The 21711-nt window shown below is 38.8% G+C and overlaps 5 protein-coding genes across 7 annotated transcripts; 3 read left to right on the top strand and 2 right to left on the bottom strand.

The window, feature by feature from the left end:
• The first annotated feature begins 2740 nt into the window (after window positions 1-2740).
• On the top strand, window positions 2741-5545 carry LOC132786429 (dihydropyrimidinase-like). Of its 2 annotated transcripts, XM_060792951.1 has the most exons (9): window positions 2741-2904; window positions 2969-3109; window positions 3175-3224; window positions 3285-3559; window positions 3618-3764; window positions 4309-4532; window positions 4594-4829; window positions 4886-5365; window positions 5429-5545. In XM_060792951.1, the coding sequence occupies exons 1-9, from the start codon at window positions 2762-2764 to the stop codon at window positions 5506-5508; spliced, it is 1776 nt and encodes a 591-aa protein (XP_060648934.1). In that variant the 5' UTR covers window positions 2741-2761; the 3' UTR covers window positions 5509-5545. The 2 variants fall into 2 exon arrangements, with proteins under 2 accessions (XP_060648934.1, XP_060648935.1); XM_060792952.1 differs by lacking the exons at window positions 2741-2904; window positions 2969-3109; window positions 3175-3224; window positions 3285-3559; window positions 3618-3764 and adding an exon at window positions 4009-4151.
• Window positions 5546-6230: 685 nt separating this feature from the next.
• Window positions 6231-9816, bottom strand: LOC132784876 (uncharacterized). Its single transcript, XM_060790767.1, has 3 exons — window positions 9527-9816; window positions 9284-9437; window positions 6231-6943 (listed from the first exon to the last, which is right to left on the bottom strand). Exons 1-3 carry the CDS (start codon window positions 9670-9672, stop codon window positions 6581-6583), a joined length of 663 nt encoding a protein of 220 aa, XP_060646750.1. The 5' UTR covers window positions 9673-9816; the 3' UTR covers window positions 6231-6580.
• A 5172-nt stretch (window positions 9817-14988) lies between these two features.
• LOC132785311 (uncharacterized) lies at window positions 14989-19236 on the top strand. The gene is made up of 5 exons (XM_060791349.1): window positions 14989-16499; window positions 16560-17234; window positions 17297-17429; window positions 17490-18877; window positions 18945-19236. The coding sequence occupies exons 1-5, from the start codon at window positions 15290-15292 to the stop codon at window positions 19127-19129; spliced, it is 3591 nt and encodes a 1196-aa protein (XP_060647332.1). The 5' UTR covers window positions 14989-15289; the 3' UTR covers window positions 19130-19236.
• Window positions 19237-20047: 811 nt separating this feature from the next.
• Window positions 20048-20883, top strand: LOC132787631 (probable ribosome biogenesis protein RLP24). Its single transcript, XM_060794805.1, has 2 exons — window positions 20048-20209; window positions 20283-20883. The coding sequence occupies exons 1-2, from the start codon at window positions 20129-20131 to the stop codon at window positions 20775-20777; spliced, it is 576 nt and encodes a 191-aa protein (XP_060650788.1). The 5' UTR covers window positions 20048-20128; the 3' UTR covers window positions 20778-20883.
• LOC132787634 (D-aminoacyl-tRNA deacylase) lies at window positions 20405-21647 on the bottom strand. Of its 2 annotated transcripts, XM_060794808.1 has the most exons (4): window positions 21522-21647; window positions 21369-21459; window positions 21071-21303; window positions 20405-21009 (listed from the first exon to the last, which is right to left on the bottom strand). In XM_060794808.1, exons 1-4 carry the CDS (start codon window positions 21562-21564, stop codon window positions 20900-20902), a joined length of 477 nt encoding a protein of 158 aa, XP_060650791.1. In that variant the 5' UTR covers window positions 21565-21647; the 3' UTR covers window positions 20405-20899. The 2 variants fall into 2 exon arrangements, with proteins under 2 accessions (XP_060650791.1, XP_060650792.1); XM_060794809.1 differs by lacking the exon at window positions 20405-21009 and having other exon boundaries at window positions 21214-21303; window positions 21365-21459.
• Window positions 21648-21711: the final 64 nt, after the last annotated feature.

The raw sequence follows: 21711 nt of genomic DNA on the forward strand, positions 1-21711 counted from the left end.
TGTTTAAATGAAATAAATAAATGAGGAAAAATATAAGAAAGAAAACAATACAAATATGAAGAAAATAATGATAAAAACAAATGAAAAAACAAGAATAAAGTCAAGTAGACTGGGCTAGTAGGAAACCCCTTCTATACTAATGTCGATCAACAGAATGATACCAGAAGCAGTTGAAACCTGAAAAGATAACTTTAATTTATGTAGTTGTTTTCCAAACACAAAATATGACTCAACATCTCGATATCGATATATTACTTGTAGTTATTAGTGTATAATTTTGCTAGGATGTAAATGTATGTCCCCCAAACTTAATTTAATTATTTAATTAATATACATACATATATAATATAAAAAAGTGTTTTATTATTCAAATGCTGTCCAAAAATATTTGTACAGCATTATATTTTCAAATAGGGGTAGACGATGAAATGGTAAGCTTGAACTGATTTAAGTCTTTTTACAAAATGTTTTTTTTATTCCTTCCCATAAAACAAAAAATTCTTAGCCTGTAAAATATTATAAATCATTTTCCAAAGCACTGACTACATAACTCCTTGAGAAATTTATATGTTATATATTTTCACAATCGGTACATTTCATATGCTGTCAAAAGTACAAAATGGTTAAGGGTATTCGTGATTTTTTATTACAATTTTAATGAATGAACGTATACGCAACATGCTATTTTCCGAAGTGGTGATAAAAGATATTGCGTATACGTAGTGATTACAGCTTTAAGGTTTCATTTTCGAAAGTACTTGGCAAACTGTCACAAATAATTTTTATTATTCGACTTATAACGACTATTTTTTTTATAAAATTAAATCTTATTAAATTGAAACGGTTATAAATGTTTTGCGAACTATACACAAAGGAACAATTCAAAATAAACCGCCGATTTGTTAAAGGGCTGCAACAAGTTTGCTGTTATCGATACCGTCGTCTATAAAATACCAAATTCGATGATGCATATTTTTATGGTATATTTTAAAAATCAATTTGCGGTCACGCTGGTTTTCAGCTCTATCAGTGTTTTCTTATCAAATTTTTTCTGTAAGTGGGTGTGAACGGTTGGGCGATTTCGAAATTATTCCAAAATTTCTCCAAATAATAACAGAAATAACTGTGTTAAATTGTTAGTTTTATATGTGAGCTGCCAATTAGTTAATTTCTTGAGAGAATACGCTGTAAAATCGATCCATTTTAGTTTCAATCTGTCGAAAGTAACATTTATAAATTTGTATGCAAGGATTTGATTTATTAAACTGTTTATGTGCATGTGTATATGTGTTTGTGTGTATATGACACTTGAATTATCGTTATTTTTGGCTTCACTTAACAAATGTGATGTAGGGTCTATACAATTTATGTTGGCTTTACTCTGACATATTAATCTATTTATCGATTCAACAAAATCAGTAAGCAGAGTGCTCTTGCCTCTAAATATAATATGTAGTACACCTGTGTGTAAATGTGTGTGTACACAGTAGTAGAAATTTATGGACATGTACTCTACTTTGTTTGTAAGTCTAATTTGTTGAATTCACTAAGTGTATGTAGTGTTGAAGTGCATTACATTGTTCTATTAACACACATGTATACAGAAATGTATGTGCTCTAGTGCGCTGTGTTAATTCGATTAATTTTAACCATACATAAACAGCGTTAATTAGGTCAAATGTACACATTTCAATGCATGCATGCGCTGCGTTTGTGTGTTTGGGTGCTTATTGAGACTAATATCCGAAATGCATTCATGTACATTCTTACATGAGTGTGTTCTCAATAAGCGGATAATGCCCGTTAATATCAAAGTAAGCAGAAAGGTGCTTCCTGCGCATAAATAAATATGTATGTACAATAGTGTACCACACATAATACATGAATGTGTCTGTGTGTTTCTTCTTGTGGTACAATTTGTTTTTCATCCAAAGCATTGAGCTTAGGCCCATATAAATGCCCACAAAGTTCAATGCTCGCTTGCGTGTCTGTTCCCTAGTTGGTTGTCGACTTCGCTTTTGCTGTAGCTGTAGTTATCTATGTATGTATGAACATTTATGTACATTCAGATGTACATATTTAGCAAACAAGTTGTCTGCAATTGCGACCTGCAAAAGACATTATTGTCAGTCGTGTCGGAATTGTTTGTAGTTGATACAAGTCCATGAACACTCTCACACTCACATTCTCTCACAGTTGTATATTGTCGCGTCATAGAGAGATGAACACCCTTGCAATAGGCCGCTGAGCTAGCCTATTTACATACAAACATACTTTGAAGACAGCCTATGACATCATCATCTATTGTTCGAGTGCATAGAGACAAGGTACATTTGAACATTTGTACACTTGTGTGTTTGGGTATTTATGGTACTTTAGACCCTTAGCGGGGAGGCTTATAATGTTGTGTCTGATGACTGGCTGCATTATCGAAGGTTAACGATTCCTTTATTTGGTTGCGCAGTGTAATAAATTTTCAAGCACTGTCCATTTATTCAGAATGCTCATAAAATGTGCAAATTGCAACCCCATCTCATCTACATGGACTTTTCAATTGTTTCTACTTGAGGGTTAAAGAGAAATGATGTGACATTTTGTTAATTCAATTGTGGTCATTAGGGTTTTTCAAATGGTTTGTTTTTTTTTACTGTCGAGTTTAGTAAAGAGTTTACTTTTTTTTTCAAATTAAATGTGTGATGTAAATACTTCTAAATATAGTATGTAATGTTTTTTTTTTCAGATCTAACCGTCTATTGAAATCATGTCGACCAGCCCAAAGCCTGTCAAGAAAGTGCCCATTCACTTACAAAGTGCCCAGAATCGAGTCTACATCAAAAATGGTGAAATCGTCAATCACGACAAGAGCTTCAAGGCGGATGTTTACATCGAAGATGGCACCATTAAGTATGAATAAAGAAATGATTAAATATTTAATAATAATGTACTAATATCATACATTTATTTACAGATTTGTTGGACCTGCCAGCGAGATTACAGTTCCAGGCGGTGTGCGGATCATTGATGCAGCAGGCAGAATGATTTTGCCGGGTGGCATCGATCCTCATACGCGTCTTCAGTGTCCCTCAGGAGACGCTGTCTCCATCGATGAGTAAGTAGTACGCAAATATTATATTATTATTGTTTATGCTTGCTAACTAATGTGTCTTTCTACAGTTTCTATGGTGGAACAAAAGCAGCAGTTGCCGGTGGCACAACCATGATAAGTATGTGTGCCTAGCAACCCTTAAAATATTTCAAATATTAATTATGTTGTTCTTCAACAGTTGATTGTGTTCTGCCAAGCAAACACGAGTCCTTGGTCGAGGCCTATGATAAGTGGCGCAGCTGGGCAGATCCAAAGGTTTGTTGTGACTACGCTCTGCATGTGGGTATCACTTGGTGGTCCAAATCGGTATCCGAGGAGATTGGCATACTAAGCAAGGAACTGGGTGTCAATTCACTCAAAATGTACATGGCCTACAAGGGGTTGTACATGCTGAGCGACGCAGAGCTGCTGGATGTGCTCGAAAGAATCAGAAGTCTTAATGGCGTGGCAATGGTTAGTTAAAGGAAAACAGTTGCATATGAACAATGATTGATTCCGTTTTGGCTTCTAGGTCCATGCTGAGAATGGTGACATTATAGCCAAGAACACAAATCGTCTTTTAGCCGAAGGTGTCACTGGGCCCGAAGCACATGAATTGTCGCGTCAGGAGGAAGTTGAGGCTGAAGCTGTCCATCGAGCTTGCGTCTTGGCCCATCAGGTGAGTGCAGCATTATAATACTAAATCCTATATATGAAGCAAGTGAAAATTGTATAAAACAAAAAGAGCTCGTGGGTCCATGGGAAATGTTGCAGTATAAAAATGTTGATTTTTATTGTTGACTTTTCTTTATTTTTATCGTTAACTGTTTTGTTATTATTTTCATTATGTATGATGCACCCTTGTACAGATAAATAAATATGTATGTGGTTTGTGGCACTTGGTATTACTCCAAACAAAAAATAAACATTATTCCCGATGCTGATGCACCTACTTAACACACAAAAAATAATAAGTACATATACATACATTCAATGTCATGATGCTAATCCTCGATGATAATGACACGATGACACCCAGTGAGTTGCTGCTCAAGAATCTGGCTAAGTAAGTTTGTACAGCGTAAATAGGCATTGGATTGTCGCATAAACAAGTAGTAATCTAACAATGAAATAACCTTATTAGTCTTGTTACTGTAATCTCTACTAATCTTCAAAAATTCAACAGTGAGCAAAGAACTAATCCTTATTTCTAATCTACCTAGATGAAGACTCCTTTGTATGTCACTGGCGTCACCAGCAAATCCTCCGCCGAACTTGTGGGTCGTGCACGTCGCAGCGGTTATTGTGTGTTTGGTGAAACTCTGGCCAGCTCCATTGGTCGTAGCATGAGTAACGTGCCCAAATCTGAACGAATTTACTATATCACCAGTCCACCAATTCGCATGTCTGCAGAAACGCCAAGGCAATTGATGAAATCATTGGCATAGTAAGTGAAGCGAAAGCAACTATTTAATAAATGCATTCATTAATGAGTTATCTTTTTGCAGTGATGACTTGCAGGTCACTGGCAGCGATAATTGTACCTTCAGCAAGAAGCAAAAGGAAGTTGGTGCACATGATTTTACAAAAATTCCGAGTGGCGTCAATGGTGTCGAGGATCGCATGTCATTGGTGTGGGAGAAGGGCGTCCATCAGGGGCTGCTCGATCCTTGTCGTTTCGTGGCCGTAACTAGCACTAATGCCGCCAAGATTTTCAATGTCTATCCACAAAAGGGACGCATTGGTGAGTTGACAGAACTATAGAAAAGTTTGATATCCTAATAAAGTGTTATTTCTTAGCTGTTGGCTCCGATGCTGATCTGGTCATTTGGAATCCACAAGCCACGCGAACGATCTCCAAGCAGACTCATCATCATGCTTCCGATTTCAATATATTCGAGGGTATGACAGTGCACGGTGTTCCAGAATTTGTCCTCGTGCGTGGCCGCATTTGTGTTGAGAACGAAACTGTGCGTGTGGCTGAAGGATTTGGACGTTTCATACCGATGGCAGTGCGTCCGCCTTTTGTCTATGACATTATTGAGGGCAAAGTGCAAACAACTGAACGATCATCTGAACACCACGAAGAACATCAAAATGGCAATCTGGCCAAGAAGTATGCTGAACTAGACATATTAATACCGCCTCAAGAACCCATTTCAGCAATGCTTGCTGGTAACTTGCCCATGCCAGCAGAAGGTTCTATCTGCAGCACGCCCTCAGTGCGAGGTCGCGTCGATGGCAAACGAGATTTGCAGGAATCTTCCTTCTCCATAAGCGGTAAGTAATAAGAGAAATCCATTTTAGTCCATAGTATTGTATTAATTTGTGCTATATTTACAGAGGAATTGGATAAATCAGGTGTTCGCGCTTGCATTAAGGTTAAGAATCCACCTGGCGGAAAGTCCTCTGGCTTCTGGTAATTGATCTGCTCATTTTGGAAGATATCGCACAAAGTGGACCTTGTCAGCCAGCATCTGCGTTCATTTCAACATAGATTTACATACAATATCCACATATTAGCTTCAATAATTATATTATTTATTTGGAATCTATAATTTATTTGAATTACTTTCTACTTTCCCCTTAAGTGCTTGAGTGTGTAATCAGTATTACACACTTATAGTCGACAAAAAAAACTATTTACTCACGCTGATGTTATCCAGAGAACTCGAACATTTTGTAACTAACAAACTTGTATTGACTTTTCTAATATATCGTATACATAAATATACAACTATCTAACTTTAAATAAATTTGTGTTTTTTATTTGATATCTATTTCTAGGTGAGGAAGAGGAAATCAATTCTACATCATTTATTACTTGACTTCTAGACTCTTCATTGACCGTTGCATTCACTGATAAATGATCAATTAAATAAAGTAAAATCAAATCAATCAAACTGAAGCTCTAATGAAGCCGTTTCTTTAGATAAGGTAGATTTAACAACATTTCGGGGAACCCCTTTCATTTAAGCTCATAATCTCACTTTAAAAACTCACATTTGGGGTCAACAATTGTCATTTTATTGCTTTGGTCGACTTTCTCTTCTAAAGATCACCTAATAAATTTAACGTGGGTTTTTTTTTTTCGAGGAAAAACAATGCAAGCAATGTGTAGAATGAAATGAAAAACCGGTTATGTTTATGTTTTACATGTCGTTTTGAATGTTATATTATAATTTAAAAAATCATAAATTAATACAAAATTAATAATTAAACTAATTGATGAGGAATAGAGCGCATAGATTGGGAAAATTGTTATAAAAAAATCATACGTAAGACATACACTATTGCCAGAAGATTGATATAGACTCAGGAAGTAGGCGTATTAGGCATAAGAAGACTCAACAGAGTTTTCTCATGCTAACCAGATACGTACTTTAAAGAGTATGCAGTATTTACGTAAAATATCATTTTTGGTTTATCTGAAGTTGCAATTGCTGTCGTTTCATGCGTTTGCAACTTCACATTTGAATCCAACTTGAGCGTGGCTTAGATGCGCAGATTGGGGTTGGTGTAGCGCACATACTTGAGCAGAGCATCGTTCTCCTCGCAGACGAATGGCTTCTTGTGGTGGCAGGCAACATCGTGCCAGTTGACACCATCGTTGTAGAACTGATTCAACAGAGCCAAACAGTTTTCGGGTGCGCCGTTCTGCTTGAATTCACGGTTATCGGGTTGGGGCAGACCAATGCCGCCATTGGGCGACCAGTCACCCTGGGAGCGCTCCGTGGTGGGTGCCAATTTCTGCAGAGTGGCTGTCCAGAACCAACCGTTCACATTAGTGGGCTGCAGATCGGGACGCTCGCATCCCTTGAAGTCACACAAGCGACCGCTAGTCCAGATGTATTTGACCTGTAAAATAAATAAATATTTTAAATGTTAATTGTTAATGTATACATTAACATTAACAATTAATTTTTACTAAACTACTACTACTATATACAATAATATAATATTTTTAAGATATTTCATTTCTATCTATTTCTTTTGTATTTCAATTATTTTTGTTGCATTTTAAAGATGTTCTTGTCTTTTAAATCTGAATCAAGTTTCAGCTAAAGCTCTAGCATATTAAACGAATTTACACTTTTATCAAAATAAAAGTGTTTAAGAAAGTAGTTTCCTCGGAATTACTTTATCACACTTTACTAGTTCAAGTTCATTGCTCTGACTGTCCCGCTGCCGTTAGTTGAGCCAAAGCGTACGCATGAAAATGCGTTGTCACCGTTTTGTTGCAGGTAGAAATTTGAGCTTCGAGCATTTTGGGGCATATTCCCAATAGTCGGTCAGTCAGATAGCAGTAGCTCTTATATGTGCTGCCATTGAAAGCGAACCCATTCCGAAGTCGCGCCCTATGCGTATATCGTATTGTGTGGGTCTGTGTATTGTAAGCATGTGTTGTGGCGGCCGCACCCGTTGATGGGTTTCGTTGAGCGGCTGTCAACATTTAAAGAGACCTACGGGCAGCGAGAGCAACCGCAATGTTCATCAGTCACTTTCACCTGAGTGGCTTAACAACTGTTGCTGTTGCTGTTGCTCAGACTGTTGTTTTTTTGTACCTATATACAAACATATCTACAGACAGTCATACCTTTTAACCATTGAGTGGTTAATGCGCTGCCCTTTGGAAAAACTCCAATGAGCGGAAAGTCACAAATGGGCATCGAATTGTTTTCTATTGTTTGCCACAGATTGTAATTGTTAAACGTTTCATAAATTGCAGCATTGCGGAAGTACTTCCAATGTCGACAGGTGCAATTGTTTCATTTGAGTGGAATTTTGAGGCACGGGAAGTTTGTTGGTTTTTAACGCACCCATTGAGTAAAAGTTGATTGCCGCTGATAAGTTTGAATGATTTTCACAAAATAATGCAGCGATTAAGTGATTTGGAGGCGGATAAGCTCAAGACAAAAGGGTCTAAGTGCGATGCAAGAAAATTCAAATTTCACATCGGACAGTTGAAAAATTGCAGCAAGTTCGTTGCCAAAGTCTTTTGATTTGATGACTAAACTTTGAAACGCTTCCTGTTATGTGCTTTGGTTACACGCTATTATCTGCCATTAATTATACAAATCCATATTGATTGTTGTTATTTCGTTGGGTAAAATGTATTTCCTCAGGTGTTTTCTCACACAAAAACTTTCGTTTTCATTACAATTCCATTTTTCACACGTAAGTCGATGTCGATGTCGATGCCGATGTCGGAGTCAGACAGGTCGACAGTTCGAGAGGCGCAGATGAGCGGTGGCCAGTGGCAGTGGACAACATCCATAAGAGTTACAGATGTTTTTTTTTTTCTTTCTCTGTCTCTCGGTTGCATAATGCCACGAGTCGAGTGTGCAAACTAAGTATAATAATGTCTGACCGGGTTCAATAACAAAATTGCCAGACAAAACTGTAAGCGTCGAAGAGTGGAAAAGTTTTGTAACCGACTTTGCATTGAACTTGATGCTTGCTTTTGACAACTTGACTTAGACAAATAATCTGATATAAATATTTATGGTTTGACTTGGCTCATTTTATACCACTTGCCATTCAGTTTGAAGTAGGGGCATTAACTTAGCCACTTCATAATGTATTTCATCCAGTTTTGTAGTTTGTCAATTTTGGCACACTTTAAATAACAATTAGAGCTGTCACAATCTCGCATATGACTTAACTTTTACCATTATTATCTCACGCATTGTCAACTCGCGAATAATGATATAATATTGACAAAGAGACAAAATGATAGAGCGAACAGCATAGATTTGTGCGAATTGTGGGGATTTATTTCTGAAGGTGTCAAAACTATTGTCAATATTCATTGGAATTTGCATATATAATGCGGAATCTGTCTAGTTATAAATATATGTATTAAGGGCGTACATCAACCTTTTTTAACCTTTCGCTTTCAAACTGTCTTTTTTTGTTGTCAGCATCGAGAGTGAATCTTTCATTTTTAAAAGCTGAGAGATGTGTTTGATTACCTTAATTAATTCAACTGGTTCAAAAATTAGCATATATGAGTGTCTTAATATTGTTTATAACTACAACATAAAACTTAAGGTTTGCCAACGAAATCGATGGAAATCAATGTTGGGAGAAGACTTTAAGGATTGAATTTTAAACATATAAACATAAATTTGGGAAAATAAATGTTTATGCGTTGACTGTTAAAATGTAATTGAAATGATTAAAGCGTTTACTTACACTTTCGCCCACAACACGCTGCTTGATCCATTCGTTCTCCAGACTGGTCTCCAGAGAAACGGAGTCCATGCAACGCCTGCGGCAATAGTTTCTGGCAGTCAGCCAATCCTCCTCCACGCCCTTCAATTGAGGGTCTCTCCACGAGAAGAAGTAGCTGCAATTGTTAATAGATAATTATAGATAATGCCGCTTCTTAAACTATATATGTATAGTAGGTATTTGATCTCTTCTTGATGAACTCACCCTTTGCCATCGGGTGTCTTTTCGTGAATGATCCGCTGAGCGCAGAGTTGTGGATTTGGTGGCTCGAGACGTCCGTTTTGGAACTGTGCAGAGCCCAGGCTGCACAGACCGATCAAACACACACTGGCGATAATGAACGCTTTCATTTTTAGTTACAGTTTTCTCTCTTGCACTTGACACCCACGCACTTTCGTTATTCGATTTTCTATAGTTTTCTCGCTTTATCGTTCGCGACGAGTTCTCTTTTTCAGGCGACAACCGACCGATCGACTCACTATACGCAACTGCAATGACACAAATATTTTGGTAACACCCGCTCTTATATATGGGCGAGTCGCAGCACGAGCTGCACCTCGGCTTCGGTTTCGTTTTCGGGTTCGTCTTCGGTTTGTTTGAGTTCGGCTTTCTTGGGGGGTTCGGCTCGGCGCTAGTGCGGTTTTGAAAATGAAAATCAGTTTTTGGAGCTGCTTCGCTTGCGATGCTGAATTTTAAGTGCCCGCCAAACATTTTCGGACTCGCCGTCCTATCAACAGCAAAGCTTGTGTGTTTTGATGTATCTCTGTATCTGTGTCTGCGGATGTATGTTTCTATGTTTGTAGTGCGCGTTTGGTCACATCGAGAGTACGCACCTTGCAAATTTTGTTGCTATTTATGCTAAGTGTTTGCTTCCCAACGAGCAATCTAATTAGCTACACAAACACGCCACAGCTACGTCTCGTCAATCTTGAATCTCTCTCGAGTACCTTTGCTTTGGTTTCTTCAACTTTACATAATTTAATGCATTTTACTTTTTGTCGCTCCGTATTTGTTTCAAAAACCACTCGTACTTATATTTACTGTTGCTTGCCGACTGTTTCTCCAATTCGTGCAAAGTTTTTTTTTTGTGTTTTTCTTTATATTTGTTGCCTTACTTTGCTTTGACTGTTGCATAACCCAAATTGTTGACCAAATTTATTTGGCTGAAAGTCACAGGTGACACATTTTGTTGGCAGTCTCTCCAGGCCACAGCACGAGGCATTGCCATTTTCCAATTAGGAAGTTGGTTGCTAAGTAGTCAACTGGAGAGTATTTATGTGGTTTAAGACCCACTTCAGAAAGTCCCGGCGACTTTTCCAAATAACCAAGTCCATATTTAGGCAAATTGAGTGTAATAAGTAAGAAAACATACTAGTTTCAAATGGTAATGAAGGCTGAAAACCTGTTTCAACTTGATTTTCATTAACCAATTCGCTTCCTTAATTTAGTGGATGAGTCGAAGATCTTTCAAGTCTAAGGTTGTTTTGTATGAAATTCACAAATTTTACATTTGTTCCTGTAAACTTACTATTATTATTTAGTATTCTAAATTTAATAAAATATTTAAAATATACTTTAATTTTTTAACAAAAAATTAATATTTTTATTGTAAGCAGATTTATTAAATGATAACATTATAATCTAATTAATTTTAATATTAGCACAAAACTTAAATGGTAGGACCTAAATTAGATTTATAATGTTAGTCATTTATGAACCAAAACTTTCACTTAGAGCAACAGTTAAAGTACAATGAAAAGTAAAAGAAAATATGGAAAATATACGATGTTATCTCTAACGGTCTCGTATGTCAATTAAAGTTAATTAATGGCACATTGATTGATGGGTGTAAGTACACACAACTCCTCACCGACTTCAGTTGGCGACAAACAAGTATTTAGTGGCCATTACATAAGGTACATAAATAAGCAGAAGATTTACATAAATATTTATGTGTGTACGTGACATTGCATAAGCCTAAAAAATGACGCAGGCAACTGCAGCCCAAGACGCGTCTCCAAGTCGCATCTTCAGATCAAGGTCAGCCCGGTGGCAAAAGAAAACAGCAGCAGATACGAAATTTCACCAGCTGAAATCAAATTAAATGCCCAGACTTAAACCCAAGCCCAAGACTTAAAGTTCAGGCTGGGCAAGTGTCGTACTGTTTGGGAAGTTTTCAGGCATTTCAACACATCGACGGCAACAACAAATTGTAAAAACTGTCGATAAATTTTTGCTCATCTTACGCGATGTTATTTTTTTATTTTGGGTAATTTTTATTGTTGTCGTTGCTGTTTTCTGCCTGATCGTGTTCACGTGCGGTGGAGCATAAAGCTTGTGGTGTCGCCCTGTCGCCCCTATTTGTCATAAACAAACTACAACTTGTTGTTGTTGCAGGTGGAAAGTATGATGATCTCATGAAACACAGCCTGGAAAGAGAGAGAGAGAGAGAGAGAGAAAGAGATGCGTGCAGAGTCGACAAAAGTGGCAGGTGCTCGTTACAAATATCTCGGTATTAATGCCGGATAATGTCAAACTACTTACTCGTCACTGCCTCGCCCATGTTTGCGCATGTTTATGTAAAACTTCAAGTACTCCACATCATGATCATCTCATAATAAACAAGCCCCAAAAAAAACAACAGCGTTTTCTTTGCCCTACATTAAACATATTTATGATCATACGTGCATAAATAGTTGAGCTATTATTACATAAATAAAACAATAATCAAAATCCATTGGTTCAATTGCGAAACTAGTGTCTCAAACATATTAGATATTTTTATGTCCTTAGAAGCATAATGAGTCTGAGTCATCAGTATCGGTTTCCGGTTGAGTTTGTAGAAATAAGTCAAAGTTCATCAGGTAAAAATCAATATCTTTGACTCAGTTTACCTGCGAAATCAGTCCAACTGATGTTTGCCATAGGAGAAACACGCCTAAGTAAATTATGTCGATTGGTGATAAGGAACTAGAGACCAAATGTCAATACATCACTTCAGATGGAGAGGCTGTGCTTTGTTTATTTGTTTATTAAAATATTACTACATGTTTATGCAATAAGTTCCCGGACACCGGCTTCGGCGCTCATACGGCCAATTTACCCATGTCTCAGCCACATAGAGATGGCTGTGTGTTAAATTGTTTTAACACGATGTGAACACGAAACGACACGTTGTTAAATTATTAGTTAACTGGCTTTCGAATAGGATAAAAAATTATTAAGTTACCAATGGTTACTCAATTAACAATTTTAGTACATATAAATATAAATGAATGACCAACTAAAACTGTTTAATTGTAAGAAGAAATCTAATTAAGGTTTCGCCTTGTAGGCGGAAGAAATAAAAATCGATGGTGGTTAAGAAATATAAAAGTATAAGTTTAAAGAAAAGAATTGTCATTTATCTTAGAAATACGAAAATAAATTGGTAGAATACCTTACTTCGTAAAAATAACAGATTACAATTTCTTAATCTAAAATAAATATCTAATAAAAATAATACCCTTTATTTCAACATAATTACTAAATGAATCCCAAATAAATATTGCGTGAAAATATCGTGCGTGTAAGAAAAGGAACGGAGATACTTTGCCAGCTTTAGTTGGGGCGAGGTAAATATGTGTTAAAGGAGAGAAAGTGAATTCCCCTTGTGTTGTCTGTTATTTTTAGCCTTTTTTACATCGATAATATTTTGCACAGCTTGCATATTGTTTAATTGTGAGAGAGTGTGCGTGCCTGTGCGTGTGCGTGTGTGGAGTATGTGTTGTTATCTGCCCAACTATTTGCACAAAAAAAGAGAGTCGGTCGGACAGTCAGGTGCAGCCAGGCGGCCTAATTCAATAGGTGCGAATGGAGTGAGTCAATATTTAAAGAAATGAGCTAAGCCACTTGGCCACATTTCTCTCTCGACAACTGATGCTATTATGTAAAATTGCACCCCCTACTCGGATTTTCCCCTTTGCCGACAGACCTTCGCATTTGGTTTCTTTGGCCAAACGCGTGGCCCAATCAATGTCACATTTTTGACTGCCCAAATAGGAACTTGGTAGCAACAACAACCACAATGAACAGTAGCTACTGTGATTATTCGTATTTATTATTTATGTCAGCGACATAGGTACATATGCCTATAAAAAAATAATAATTAAAGTTGGCTTTATGTTCACACCGTGATTGGACTGCAAATGTGTACTTATATTTATAGAGTTTATTTGGAAATTATAATGTTTATTCTTGGCTGTTATATAAACACCATTGAACTTATGCTAATTTTGTTTTGTGTTTAGGAAATCACACACTGTATGTAGGTTAGCACAGGGCCAATTGCATTAGTAGGAAATTTGAATTTTATCCAAGAGATTAAAGTGGAGTTCCGAGAAGCGGGTTTGGATGAATAGTAATCACTTTATAAATTATTTATGTCCCGAAATCTATCTTTTGTGGAACTAAGTGGAAAGTTTTAATGCATCTCAGTTAAACGATGACGTTAGATACCAGTCAAGAATATAATTTAATTACTCCAATTTGTATGCAATATGTGGTTTTCGTACTGCAGATTTGGCGGGTATCCAACTTGTATACAAATCCACTCTGAGTGTTAGACGCGATCTAAATATGCGCACACTTGGTTTGTGTGTGTGTTTTTTTTTTTTGTTTGGAGGCCAAGGCTATATTTTTTGTGTGTCAGCTAGGGGCATCGACGCCTCTGATCTCGCTGACACCTGCCGAGGCCCCACAAAGCGGGCGCCACCGATTCAAAAAATACAAAACATTGCGTGCCTACAATACTTTCATATACATCTGTAGTTATGGTATGCATAATGATGAACATTGCTATAGTGCTATAGTTACAAATGTCAGTTAAGCAATATAAATATTTTATTGTAAAGGCTATAATACTAGCTTCTTATGGTCAAAATGATGTAATACGGTAATATTCATAGTTTCAGTGGTATTCGATATATATTTTTGCAAGGTATCGCGCGTTGCGGACATGATCGACGTGCATATAGTGTGGATGGGGATGTGGACATGTAGCAGCCGAAATTCGAATTTCGAACCGCAATCGCATTTCAAATAGACAGTCAATGGCCTTGTAGCGGCACAATGCGCCTTCGCTCACGTGATTATTTTATGCGTTGAATAAATTTATACGTCTCCCAATCAGCGTGCGGCGCATGCGGACGCCCATTCATTGCACTTTCCCGCAAAGTAGCCCAATCAATCACCTGAAGTGTTTAAATGCGAATAAAATCGCTTATTGCAGGCTAATGTATAATGCATTGGCAATTCGTCTTTTAAATGGGTTAAATGGAAAAATGAACAAAATAGAAAAGTAAAAGAAACCGTAAACTTATTTAAATTCAAACTGTAACGTATATGTAACATTGCTAAATCTCATTGCTATGAAACTCTCCATTTTAGAAATCTTTGTACAGTTATCAACACTGCCTGTCGCAAAGTATCGATGTTAGAAACATGAATAAATATTTGTCCAATCGATCGCAATGATTTGCACTTTGAGACTGTAAACGGCGTTAAATATTTTTTTCATTGTTTTCCAAAAATAAATAAATTTATATTTGGTCTTTATATATATACATACATATTTGGACGCCAAAAAATTAAGTGTGTTATCGACGCAAGTCCACCTCTAGTTAATAATTCATCAAAAATCGAATGTTTTCCTACAATTTTTACAATTGCACGCTGCGGAAAAAAACAAATGTAAATAACTTATTGGAAACACCTTTGTACGAGTTGTGTACTAATGCTATCTAAAAAGTTAATTGAAAATTGACATTGTGCACTTGAGTTAAAGCATGCTATGCGTATTTCACTATAAGGAAATCATAACGTTCTGAAACAATTGCCTGTTTTGTTGTAATCAACGCAATTTTTGTGGGCGACTGCACTAAATCAATTTATAAAGCACATTGAAGTGCCAACGCTAATTTTTTAAAAATGGGACGTCGCTGCTGCGTGGCGGACTGTCCATCGACGTCGCGGTTGGTGGAGCACCATGGCGTCACTTACCACTCATTTCCTATGGACGCCGTCATTCGCGCCATTTGGATAAAGAATTCGCGCATTAGTCTCGACCGGCAGATTACAAAGAGTGTGTTGGTGTGCTCACGACACTTTCGTCGCCTGGACTTTAACACTATACGCAATGGCAAGTATTTGCTGAAACCTCGCGTTTTTCCTACTGTCTTTCCGTGGGGCAAAATGGAAACTGCTGAAATCGAGGCCGATCATCGTGCTCTGCAACAAGCTTCGGTTGAAGGCGCTGGTACTAGTGGCTCGGCTAACAATTCCACTAGCGAGGAGGTTATCAAGGCGACCGTTGATCAGATTGTGTCGCAAATTCTAGAAGAGACCGCAGAGCGCAAATCAGGAGAAACAGCAGATGTATCAGCAAAAACGAAAACAGAAGATGTAGAGTCTGTTAAGGAAGCAGCTGAAAACGAAACCGCTAAGACGACAGATGAGACAGCCGCCAGTGATACCGTACCAGTCGCTGCCCAGGCGCCAGCAGATGCCGCTGATGAGTTAAGAGCATCGGTCAATAGCTCGGCGTCGCCAGTATCGACATCACCACCAAAATACAGAACCCCCACCAACTTGGTCATTGGCGGACGCCTTGAGGCATTAAGCGTGGACAACGCGTGGCTACCAGCTCGAATTGTTGAAATCAATCAGGCGGAGCAGACGATGCTTATACGATTCGAGCGCAACAGCAAGCTAAAGACAGCGCCATCGAGTACGGGCGGTTACCAGGAGTGGCTTGGATTCAAGTCAGAGCGTTTGCGACAGCGCATCAGCTCACGGGTGTTGCCCGTTTTCGAGCTGGAGGAGAAGTGCATGGCACGTTGGTCAGGACCACGTAAATTTCCGGGCACCGTCAAGAAACTACTGGGCAACGACACATACGAGATACTTTTCGATGATGGCTACACTAAGAATGTGCGCGCCTTGCACATGCTTAAGGTGCCACGCCAACTTGTGGCTACCAGCGAGGCTGCAGCAATTGATGTGGCAAGCACAAGCTCGCAGGCATCGGCTGCACCAATTAAGAGGCCAAGCACTGGCGGTACAAGCAGCAATAAGAAGAGCAAGGCGGTACCCCAACGTAAGGATTGGCCACTGCTAGATATGTCCAACTTGGACTTGGGTGCGTATCTGCTGTAATTAGAATATATCAAGCATTTTTTTATTATTATTATTCTTGCAGTTGCTTTGGGTCTGCCGGACATTCCGCACGATGGCGAATGGACTTGCCACTGGGTCAACGATCAACCCATTGGTACCGAGGGCTTTCTGATTGTCGGCGAGCATCAGAAGCCAACGGTAATTGTACACGACTGGCGTCTGCCACCTGGCTGGATCAAGCACATGTATCAACGTTCTAATGTACTTGGTAAATGGGATGTCATACTGGTATCACCCAGCGGCAAACGTTTTCGCTCGAAGTCGGATCTCAAGACATTTCTGGAGTCACAAGACCTGGTCTATAATCCAGACATCTACGACTTTAGCATTCATCGTCGTCGTGCCAAGGATATCAATGCATATGTATACACCCATGACTATAGTCCACAGCAGCCGACAAGGCCCAAGCTCCAAGAGGTGTCGCTTGACACAACAGTGGCATCACAGGATCTGAACAGTAGCAAGCTATCGACTGCCACGCCCGTATCTACACCTATTTTAACAGTCACTACACGTCGCGGAGCAGAAAATGACAGCCAGTACATGGAAACCCCCGTAGCGTCTTTGGTACCACCTGCTGAATTGATGTCGCCATCGCTGCAAACTAAAAGTACTGTAGTTGTTAGTTCCCCAACAGATGCAGCTGAATCTGGGTTGGGTTTGGATGCGCAGGGCGCTGTGCTCGAAGATGGTTATGGTGCGTATTATCTTATACTTTTTGAGTGTTTCCCTAATCTTGTTTCTAATTTCTGCTTGTAGCTTTCATTGGCGGACTGAAAGTCCAGATAACAGACAATTTATTTGTGTGTCCGCGTGAAGGATGCGGTAAAACATACCGCAAGGAAGACTTTTTGCAAATTCACATTCGTCATTACCATAAGGAGTTTGCACAGTAAGTTTTCGATAATATTAAATCATAATAGGAAATTAATCATTTCATTTACTTGTATAGGCATGTTAGTCATTGCCCTAAGATGCAGGAGCTGGCTGTCAAGCGCACACATCCCTCTTCCATAGAGCAGGGCGATCAAACCCCCAAGAACCAAATACCCAATCAACAGTTCTTTGCCAAGCTGCACCAGCAGGATTTACAGCATTCTCGGGGCGCTAAACGTCAACCGGCGGGCACGGATTCATCGCCAACGGCTTTGGAAGCGTCACCAATTGTATCGCCTACCAAACCCATGTCTTCACCCAAGGCAGAGACACCAGCCAGCTTGAAAGCAAGTCCCCAAATTGCTGCTGTCGTTCCAGAAACTACGCCAACTGTTTTGCCAACACCAAGCGAAATTCCAGCAACAGTTTCGGTTGAACCCACTGAAGTTAGTCCATCCCAAGTCACTCCGTTCGCTTCCAATCGATCTTCCAAACGTACACGTCCATCTAGCAGGCGACAGACTGGTTCCCGAAAAAGCAGTCGACAACGCACACAGCGTCGCTCTGTCAATGCCTCAGCCAGCAAGAGTCCTGTGGCAAGTAAATTGCAGTTGCCTGGTCTCGATAAGGAGGAGTCGCATCCGCTGACTAATACGCCAGTGCCAGAGGCCCGTAATGAAGCGAAAAAGCGGCGCATTGCTGCCACACCTGTTGGTTCACCGGCTATTCTCGATGCTGTATCGACCCCGTCGCCTCATGATCAGGTGGACATAAATGCTGCACTGGCACCACCGCCACCACAACCCAATCAGACGCCACAGTACATCAAGGAGAACGGCGAGCTTATTCGCATTGTGCGCATGCGTCAGGAAGAGATCATTAATTGCATTTGCGAGTATGGTGAAGAAGATGGTCTCATGATACAATGCGAACTCTGTTTGTGCTGGCAACACGGCGCCTGCAACGGCATTGTTAAGGAGTCGGACGTGCCGGAGAAATATGTCTGTTACATATGCCGGAATCCGCAGCGTGTAAGGGATTCGATGCGCTTCAAGCACGATCAGGATTGGCTCTTCGAGGGAAAATTACCAGTGGCTGGTTATCACACGCCCAATCCTCAGACAACCAAAAAATGCGAAATGTTGAAACGATCGCACACTTTGACCGGCAATCTGCTAGACGCGAAGCGTTCCATGCACTCACTGCAGGTGAAGATTAATATTGCTCGTAATCGCTGTCATCCCAAACTATACCTATGGGCGAAAAAATGGGATGAGGACCAAACCGACAACTCAGCTACACCAGTCAAGCGTCCCAAGACCGAACCATCCGACTGGCCGCCTGCACCGCAACCAGAAGCAGCTATCGATCCAGAAGAATGTCAATACCGCCTGATAGAGCATGTAAAAGTCCAACAATCACTTTTGTTGAATCGGTTGAATGACATGGAAGCGGAAATGGATGGTAAGTTTCTTTTGCTATATGGAATACAATATAAATAGAATTGCTAATTAGTTTACTCTCAATATAGAACTCGAAAAGGAAGATAATTTGACAGATTATAAGGATGCAAGTATGTCAGCAACTAAAGATGCTTTGGCCACGTTCATCAAAGAATTGGAGACATTAAAACGGCTTGCTAAACTTAACAAGGTTGTCAACATGAAAAATTCACAGAAGGAACAAGAAACCGCATCAGAAAATCCTCAACTATGAACAGAGTTAAAACAGAATTGAATTCAAAAATATAAAACACATTTAATATTAATTGTTAAATTGAAAATGTTACACAAATATTAATAAAACCCTGTATAAAATATCTTTTGAAATTTGGAGTGAAAATTTACAAGTTCTCGATTTCAAGATCAAAATTATACTCGATAGAATTCTTTTTTCCGTTTTAAGAAAACCATATCCAATTTTTAACATAATTTGACCGGTTTAAGTGAAATACACTTGGCCCTCGTTTAACACGGCCCTCCTGTTAAGCGAAACATGGATTCAGTACCAAATAAGGGGTTATTATGCATATGATTTAATAAATGCATAACATTCCATTCATATTTTCTTAATTTAAAGTTGGTATTTAATTAAAAAAGTTGCTTCATATAATTAATGAACGGGTTAAACTTTATAGAAACTTACAAATGTTAAAAAGTAAGGAGATCATATGTTTCAATTCACATCAAATTTGAAATCCATTTGGTGGCATCTATAGTTTAAGCCAATTTGTTTTAACATGTTTTCTCATTTTTGTGGATCCTTATCAAAAAATCGTGTAAGAGCGAGGTTTTTAACTTGTTAAAAGGGGGATGGGAGCAAATTTGTAACCGTGTAAGACCGAGTTCGTGCTAAAAGAGTCCGTGTTAAGCGAGGGCCAGGTACATTTATTTGATGAGCTCCTAAAAATATGCAACATAAACTTCAATTATTATTGTTATATTTTGAAGCCATAAATATTTAAAATTGACTGATGGTGAATTTTTAATTATTAATACTTTTCTTTAATAATCAAATAAATGTTTATTAATTTAAAACAAATCAAGAAAATCTATTGGCTTTTAATCGATTTTTCATCAAATCGGTTTCAACTCTACCGGCCTTAAAAAGCGTATTTTTAAATTTGAGCTACTGTCACACTTAAACATTCTCTTCTTCAGCAACACACGTGCTGGCTTGTTTTGCGTTGTATTTTACAAATTTTAATTTGTAAAAATGCGCATTGAAACATGCTATTTTTGCTCCAGCAAAATATATCCGGGTCATGGAGTACAGTTTGTGCGAAATGATTGTAAAGTAAGTCTGGAAAATCAGATGGAATTGTCTCGCTACTACAATGCTTATCTAATTATTGTTTTTCTTGTTGTAGATCTTCAAGTTCTGTCGTGGTAAATGCCATAAGGCCTTCAAACGCAAGAAGAACCCACGCAAGGTATCCTGGACAAAGGCACATCGCAAGGCCGCCGGCAAGGAATTGGCCATAGATCCCAGTTTCGAGTTCGAGAAGCGTCGCAATGTACCCATCAAATACAGTCGCGAGACTTGGCAGAAGGCCCTCGAAGCCATCAAGAAGGTTACCGAGATTAAGGAGCGACGCGAGAAGCACTTTGTCATGGAACGTCTGCGCAAGGGACGACAGGTCGAAATCCAAATGGATGTCAAGGATGTGCAACGCAATATGTCGCTCATCCGCTCGCCTGCTGCCGGCTTGAAAGAGCGTCGTGCCAAGGAGGAGGCCGAAGAGGCAGCGCTTATGGAGGAGGATCTGCCCGAGGAGGAGATCACATATGTCGATGCACGCGAATTAGAAAAGAGACTCGAGGAAGGTCTGGGAGTGGAGGACTTGGAGATGTTAGAAGCTTAAGAAATCACATACGGATATATAAATACATTTGTAGATTTAAGTTGCTGCCTATACAAAACAAAAATATAGTGAACACGATTTACACATAGTTCATTTTATTACAAAATATGCTAATTTGCTAATTATTTGTCTACACATTCCTCGATCTGCTTTGGTAACGGCGATTCCAGCTCGATGGTTACTGGTCCATCGTTCTCTATATGCACCTGCATATAGGCACCAAACTTGCCATCTGTTAAAAATCGGGAATCTTTAGTACACAAATTTTATGATTTATTATAAAAATGAGTTACCTTTAATTTTACTGGCATCGTATGACTGACGCAAACGATCCAGAAAATGATTGTATAGCTGGTTAGCTTCATCACCTTTCATGGCAGCCGAGAAGTCTGGCTTGTTGCCTTTTAGACGATGATATAGTGTGAATTGTGAGACACATAGAATATCCAGCTGCAAATCCTTGACAGACTTTTGCCAACGTTTACCTTCCTCCTCGAACAACCGCAATGCAAGAATCTTACGCACTCTAAAAGATTTACAAATAAAATATATCTTCATGTTGCTCTGTGAGATAGACATTTATTTACCTACAGATACTCAACATCTGTTGTTGTATCGCTGCTTTTGATGCCCACAAGAACGCAAAGACCGGGCCCAATGGAAGAGATAAGTTCATCAAGCACTATATGTCGAATACGTTGTTAATTAACATAAAATTAAAATTAAGATGTTCTTCTTGCTTACCTGTGACTTTGGCTGCCCTAACTCGTTGGATAACAGCTCGCATTTTCGAAAGAATTTAACACAAAAACCCTACTTTTAGATACAACTCGCAACTGTCTTTTGAGAGCATTGTTTTCGATAAGCTGTAGTCATCAGCTGTTTTAATTATCGATAGCCGCAGCTAGAGTCCAATCGATTTTATGAAGAGTTT

Source organism: Drosophila nasuta, chromosome 2R (assembly GCF_023558535.2).
Source record: "Drosophila nasuta strain 15112-1781.00 chromosome 2R, ASM2355853v1, whole genome shotgun sequence".
Classification (NCBI taxonomy): Eukaryota; Metazoa; Arthropoda; class Insecta; order Diptera; family Drosophilidae; genus Drosophila; species Drosophila nasuta.